The following is a 7100-nucleotide window of genomic DNA, read 5'->3' on the forward strand; positions in this document are numbered from 1 at the left end:
TTATGACATCTTATTGTCTTATTCCTACTTTGGACAAACTTGCAGGCTATCGAATGTAGCCTGCCCACAGGGCAGAGTCTGGCAAACTCCCCGTGGCGTACCAAATATGCCAAATACCAGTAACAATGATGGGTCTCATTCTCCTAAATAGCCTTGAATATAATCTCAGGGCTAGGATGAAAGAGACGTTACTGGGGCCTGCTCGAGGCAATTGACGAATAACAGGATGATGAAATGAAATGAAATGAAATGAATGTGTCAACACCATGGCCTGGCCATGGTGAGCTCAGCGGTTCTGTGCAAAGATGCCGGCCCCTCTCGGGTTTATCAGCTGCCAAGACAACCACTTTGGAATATCTGGAAGCCTCTTTGCTCCACGGAGCTCCTGGACCTGAGCCAGGAGCTTTTGATCTCGCACAATGTTGCTCAAGTTTGCTGGAATCTTCTCTGCTCAGCAAGATCCTTTATTTGTGGCCCAGCAACTTCCTGTGGGCTTTGAGGTTGGCCGAAGTATCAGCTGGCCAGAGTGCACACTCTCCAGGCCAGTGTCCACCCAACTGGATGCAGAATCCCATGATTATGATGCCCGTGGGGTGCCCAGGTGACTTATGTCCATTGGAGAAGAGAGACGGAAGCCTTGAGAAGGGGACCTGCCACTTTCTCCCCATCAGCCTCTTCCACCCTGGGACCAGCTGGGAAGACTCCAACTGGTGACGTCTGCGATGAGCCCCTGCATGGCACTCACCTTACATCCTGCCAGCCCCGATAGGCAGACACTGACTACACCTACGTCTCCTTGTTGGCTGCTGCATGGGAGTTACTCCCAGCACCCAATTTCTTGGGGGACACGGGCTCAGGCTTCAGCCAGCCACAGCTCTACAGCAAAGGAAGTAAATCCTCAAGCTCCCCCAGGCTTCTCTGCTCTAAGGGATTCCAGAAGGATACAACATTCAAGCGAAAAAATAGACGATATTGGGAGGTTTTAAGGAAGGGGAGGGAGGGAAGAGAGAAAGAGGGAGAGATAGATAGAGACAGACATAGAGAGACAGAGAGATAGAGGGGGAGGATGAAGGAGAGAAAGAGAGAGAGTACAGTCCTTCTGGTTTTCCACTGGGATGGAAACTTGCATTCAGACAGGTAGCGTGTGAAGAGCCGAGCCAGCATATTGATGAGTACTGACGGCAGGTTCTTCAGGTGTTCAGGTCTGACCTTGTCTGGGCCAGGTGCTGTTCGTTTCTTTACCAATGAAATGGCGTGTCATATTTTGGAGGGGAGAACATTGGGAACGACATATCCATCCTGTGGAATTTGGTATGTGGGCAGGTGGACATGGCTATCGAAGAGATCTGAGTAGAAGTCATGGATAATCTTCTCCATTGCCCTTCTGGAAGATGTGATAGATTCATCAGGACGTCGTAGGGTAGTCATCTTGGTCTTGTAATTGGCGAAGGACAGGCAGGCATTACGAATGCTTTTCCCGGCTTCTGCCGCATCTACCAGTACTTCTGCTCTTCTCTGTTTGAGGTCTTCCTTGATCGCATTTCTGCACTGCTTTGCGAACTCGGACGTTTGCTTGCGGTTGCCTGAGGCATGCGCCAAACCACGTTGGCGAATAAGCTCAAGAGTTTTTGAAGCCAGTCGTCTTTTTGTGACAATCTCTCTTTTGGCGTTCCTCGCACAATCATGGAGGTGCTGAACCAGTTGATCGTATTCCTCGTCAATGTTGTCAACAATGTCATCCTCCCATGTTGCAGCATTAGTGCCAAAGAGCTTCTAGTTGGTGGTCGTTCTGGGAGTTCTCTTCTTAAACTTTGCAGCCCTTTCTCCCCACTCTGTAAAGTAGAATTTTGCATGAAGGAGACGGTGGTCCAATCCTGTTTGGAATTTTGGGACAACAGCAACATCAGTCAGGGAAAACCATTGATTGAATATAATGTGGTCTATTTCGTTGTGGAACCATCCAACGGGAGACTCCCATGTCCAACGTTTAGATTCGACCTTCTGGAACTGTGAGTTACCATGGATGGTCTTGGTCGACATGATGAACTCAGACAGTCTCTCACCCTGTTCGTTCCATTCTAGGCCATGGGTCCCGATGTGGAGTTCTTCGGCTGATCTTCTCAGTCCTATCTTGGCACTAAAATCACCAACAATGATCTTATAGAAGGTGTGGTCTTCTTTATAGAACTTCTCCAATTCCATGTAGAACTTCTCATTTTCTCCTTCATCATAATTGGATGTTGGTGAGTAAATAACAAAGATAGAAACTGCCAGCAGTGAGCCACATCTATTCAAGTGTAAACGTCCGATTCGGGTTGTTAGGCATTTGAATGAATCAATGCTTATGGTCAAGTTCGTGACGCTTCATTCACTCTCAATGGAACAACAATCTCTGAATGCAACAGTTATGTGTACCTAGGTGAAGAAGTCAACATGCCAAATGACCTGGCACCTGAGTTGTGCAGGAAGAAGAGAGCTGCTTGGAACGCCTTCAAAAGCATCGAAGAAATAGCTAAGAGGACAAAGAACCTCCGGCTCTGGGCACATCTCTTTGATTCCACTGTTCTTCCTGCATTAACATACGCCTCAGAGACCTGGGCCCTACGCAAACAGGATGAGAACACTATTCCAGTCTCCCAAAGAGGAATTGAAAGAGCTATGCTTGGAATTTCACGTTTCACTCAAATGAGGGAAAGAATCCAGAGTTCCGCCCTCCATCGAAGATCAAGAATCAGGGACGCTCTCTCGTTTGCCAAGGTATCAAAAATCAGATGGGCTGGACACGTAATGAGATTTGGAGATGACCACTGGACTAGAGCCATTACTGACTGGATTCCACGGGACGTCAAAAGACCGCGTGGCCGCCCACCTACCAGATGGTCAGACTTCTTCATCAAGATCCTGAACGATCGGTTTGAGGCTCTTCACAGACACCATTGGGCTACACTAGCACACGACAGGGACAAATGGAGACGTTACTGGTGCCCGCTCGAACAAATCAACGATTAACGGGAAGTCAAGTGATCAAGTGATCAAACAAAAACCACACTATTCCTGGAGGAAACCGCATACCGCTAGCTGACTTCTCATGCAAATACTTATTGTGCATGACTTTCCAAGGCCAAGCACTGTCGGGACCTCCCAGTCCTTGCCAGGGAAGCACCTGCCTGCCCTTTGTACTTAACCAGTGTCAGCCCAGTGTAGATGGGCACAAAGCTGCTAGCCAGCAGCACCTGGGTGGGCAGAGAAGAGATGGCGGGTGAGCCTCGGGGCCCGCACATGCCCTCGCTCTCTGACCTCAGGCCAGCCAGCGGGAGCTGGCATTTGGCAGCAGGAGGGTGGCGTGCCACATGACGGAGGCAAAAGGAACTGGACTAAAAGCGAGCACTGCAATGTCACCTGCCCGAAGAGGTGCTCGAGTGACTCCCGGTGGACTTGACATACGCTATGGGGCCCTGGGAATAGAACTCGGGTGCCTCGTGCAAGGCACAGGCCCACCCCGCTGGACCATCACTCCGGGCCCTGTTCATCTCATGCGGGCTGGCAGATCTGGAGCCCCTGGTACCTCGTGGGCCAAGTTGGCAGCACCTTGGAACATCTCCCTGGGGTCCCGAGACGGCCGTGCTGATGCACACTGGCTGTGTGTTCCCCTTCGCTCGCCCAATGAGCCACAGGTGCAGCAAAGAGCTTCTGGTGGGGGGCCAGGAAATGCGGGGTGTGGTGGCCGAGAGCTCTGCCCGGGGCGGGGGGGCGGGGGAGAGACTGTGCAGGCCACTCCAGCAGCTGGACGTGCTCCCAGCCACCCATGGACGTCCCCGGAAACCCAGGAAATTCAGCGACTGGCCCTGAGCTCAGATGAGCCGCACTGACTGTCCCTCCGGGGGCTCATCCTCCGTTCTGAGTTTTGCTCTGCAGGGACGAATCGGGCATGGCTGGGCAGGTTTTCCCTTTGCAGTTTGCCAGTCCACAGCTGATGGTAAGAAGAGGATGGGGAAACGTGTTTCTCTAAGGTGGGACACCAGAGTAGAAGGAGCCTGGGCCTGAGGGGTGCTGAGTGATGCTGGAACCTAGGAAGTCACGGACTCATTTCTCCTGGGCGTCCGTTTCCTTGGGCAGCTGCGGTCACAGCCTTCGAGCACAGGAGCAGCTGTAGGTGACACCCGAGGCCACATCCAAGCGTCTGCTGCCCCCACTCATCTCAGCCCGTTCCCCACGGCTCTTCCCAGACAAACTCTCCATGCGTGCCCTTGCCTGCATGTCTCCGTGTGTGCATGGACTGTGTGTACTATGCACACGGGGACAGTGAGCTATAGCAGGATGGCGTATACACACACATGGGGACAGTAAACTACAGCAGGACAGTGTATACACACATGCAGGGACAGTGAGCTATAGCAGGACGGTGTGTCCCACGCACGTGGGGACAGTGAGCCAACACGACCCGGGTGAGGCCGGGGCACAGGGAGGGTGGCCGAGCGCTGGGCAGAGGCGTCAGGAGTCAGTGCGGGCACCGCCGACCTTGATGAGGTCCTCCCGGGAGCTGAAGCTGGACACCAAGTAGTTTTGCCTGGTCCTGGTGTTGGTGATGGACAAGTGCAGTCGGCGGTGGGCCAGCTGGTGGGCTTTGGCGGGGAGGATGGACTCCATCCCACACCTGCAGGGCACAAACGGGTGCTGCGTGAGCCCCCCGCATGCCCGCAGGCCCGCAGGCGGCCCAGGCAGGGCCCTGGCAGAAAGTGGGCTGGGAGGGGCGGAGCAGGGCTGGCCGTGGGGGCCACTGACCTGAGTCGGGCCACGAAGTCGTAGCTGGGCTTCACAGCCCCGAAGGACTGCCCGCGGATTTCTTCAGCAAACGTGTAGATGAACGCTTTACATTCCTGAGAGATCATGAAGAGTCACTGCCTGCGGGGCGGGGGGTGTCCAGACGGATGCGTGGGGTTCTGGACGCAGAGTCGTGTTCTCTGTGAAAAGCACCTGCACCCTGCACCCTCCCCCTGCCCCATCTGGCTGTACCCCAACTTCCGACTCTGCCACCTGCTCTGGGCCTGGGCAAGCAGGCTTCTCCGACCCTCAGTCTCCACCCCTCACCCCCTGGGTTCTGAAACCATCCCGGCCCCGGCTGGCCCAGACGTGGGGAAAACAGGAAACATCTCACGTCTAATCTAGCACTTTCTTCTGCTGCTTCCTCTCTCATCCTGAAGCCCTCGCCACCCTGAAAAGGGATGGGAACGATTTCTGTGTCTGTGTGTGTCAGTGTATTCCTATGTGTCTGTGTGAATCTGTGTGTCTGTGTCTCTGTGTATTTCTAAGTGTTTGTCTGTGTGTGTCTGTGCATTTCTATATGCTGTGTCTGTCTCTGTGTGTACATATGTGTGTCTCTGTATTAGTGTGTGACTGTGTATTTCTACATATATGTCTGTGTGCGAGTCTGTGTATATGTCTCTGTGTATTTCTATGTGTGTCTGTGTCTCTGTGCACTTCTGTGTGTGTCTGTGCGTACATCTATGTCTGTGTGCCTATGTGTATCATTGTGTTTCTGTGTGTGTGTGTGTGTGTGTGTGTGTGTGTGTGTGTGTGGTTGTGGGGCTGTGGGCAGGAACTGAATCCGGAGCTTCTGCCATGTAATTCAAACACTCTGAGGCTGAGCCTGATGCTCAGCCTGGGGGATGGGGGGAGGGAGGGGGAGTTTGCTGGCCTGTTTTCCTGCAAGAGGAGGTTTCTGTCCTCCCTTCTGAATGTCCAGGCCAGGAGCAGCCTTCGTTTCTACTGAATTACCTCTAATTTCTGCGGTGCTGTCAGCAGGACCGTGGACACCAAGGAGCCCGCAGAGGCGCACGCGAAGGCCTTCATGTCCTTCAGCAGCTTGCTGCCGTGCTTGCAAAGGGCAGACACTGCCCCCAAGTGGTAGATGCCCAGGAATCCACAGGTGGCAAAGGACAAATTGATGTGCTTCATTGTAACTGTGGAAGCGGCAACAGAAAACAAACAGACCAAAAAAAACAGAGGCTTCGGTAAGCTGGGATCGTTTCTGAAACTGGGATCTTTTGCTACAAGCTGTCATCCCCAGGGGAATGTCGTCCCCAGGGGAATGTCGTCCCCAGGGGAATGTCATCCCCAGGCTGCCCAATTAATAACTAAGACTCTCTGGGAAGCCCCCAGCTGCCAACTCCTTGCCCCTTCCACACACATACACACATACACACACACACACACACACACACCCCTACACCCCTTTGCAGGGAACATTTTCTTTCTCCTCTCTCACCTGGACCCAATAGTGTCACGAGAGACACAAAGCTACAACAGACCCGTAACTGACCCCTGGGGATGCATCTGCTATGGCTATAAAAGGTAAAAGGTAAAGGCCCTCCCGTTGATCATCGATTTGCTCGAGCGAGCCCAGTAACGTCTCCATTGGAGACTTTGTTGTTACTGTGTTTGGCACATCGAATATGTCACGGGGAGCTTGCCAGGCTCTGCCGTGCGGGCGAGATACTCTCGGTAGCTTGCTGGGCTCTCCGAGAGGTGCGGAGGAATCGAACTCGGGTTGGCCATGTTGGCTGCGTGCAAGGCAAACGCCCTACCGCTGTGCTATCGCTCCAGCCTATGGCTATATTGGTGCTAATTTTTATATTCTTTATTCCTTGACCGGAAACACAAATAAGGCCCAAGGTATTTGCCCCCCTCCCCGTTCTTATTTTATTATTTTCCCTAGATTTTTATGGAACTTTGGGGGGGGGGGTTGGAGAGAGGGTAGAGAAAAATAACATCTGCTGAGATCAGAATTCCAGATGCCAAAACAAGTAACATCTGCAGATCCGAATTCCCGTAGATCCCAAAGGAATGCATCCCAGTTTGCCAACAGCACAGGGGTCAGTGGGGGCAGCAGTCCTAAAGCTTGATATTACTGTCTTGATAGAAACGTTGATGCTTTAGCAGATTTGAAACAGAGGCCCCTGACCCCCAGGCCTGGCCAGGGTGAGGCTGTATCTACATAATCTATGTAGATACTGTTAGGGCACCAATCATGATCTCCCTTTAATGACAAAGAGACTCCAGAGACTGCAAATATCAAGCAAGGTTTATTGTAAGACTGGCTA

General features: G+C 52.6%; 1 protein-coding gene across 1 annotated transcript; it reads right to left on the reverse strand.

Annotated features, from left to right (window-relative positions):
* Window positions 1-786: 786 nt before the first annotated feature.
* Window positions 787-5955, reverse strand: LOC130023898 (patatin-like phospholipase domain-containing protein 4). Its single transcript, XM_056114463.1, has 5 exons — window positions 5776-5955; window positions 4783-4877; window positions 4519-4654; window positions 3168-3233; window positions 787-876 (listed from the first exon to the last, which is right to left on the reverse strand). The coding sequence occupies exons 1-5, from the start codon at window positions 5953-5955 to the stop codon at window positions 787-789; spliced, it is 567 nt and encodes a 188-aa protein (XP_055970438.1).
* Between the last annotated feature and the right edge of the window lie 1145 nt (window positions 5956-7100).

Source organism: Sorex fumeus, unplaced genomic scaffold (genome assembly GCF_029834395.1).
Source record: "Sorex fumeus unplaced genomic scaffold, SorFum_2.1 ptg000025l, whole genome shotgun sequence".
In the NCBI taxonomy this organism is placed as follows: Eukaryota; Metazoa; Chordata; class Mammalia; order Eulipotyphla; family Soricidae; genus Sorex; species Sorex fumeus.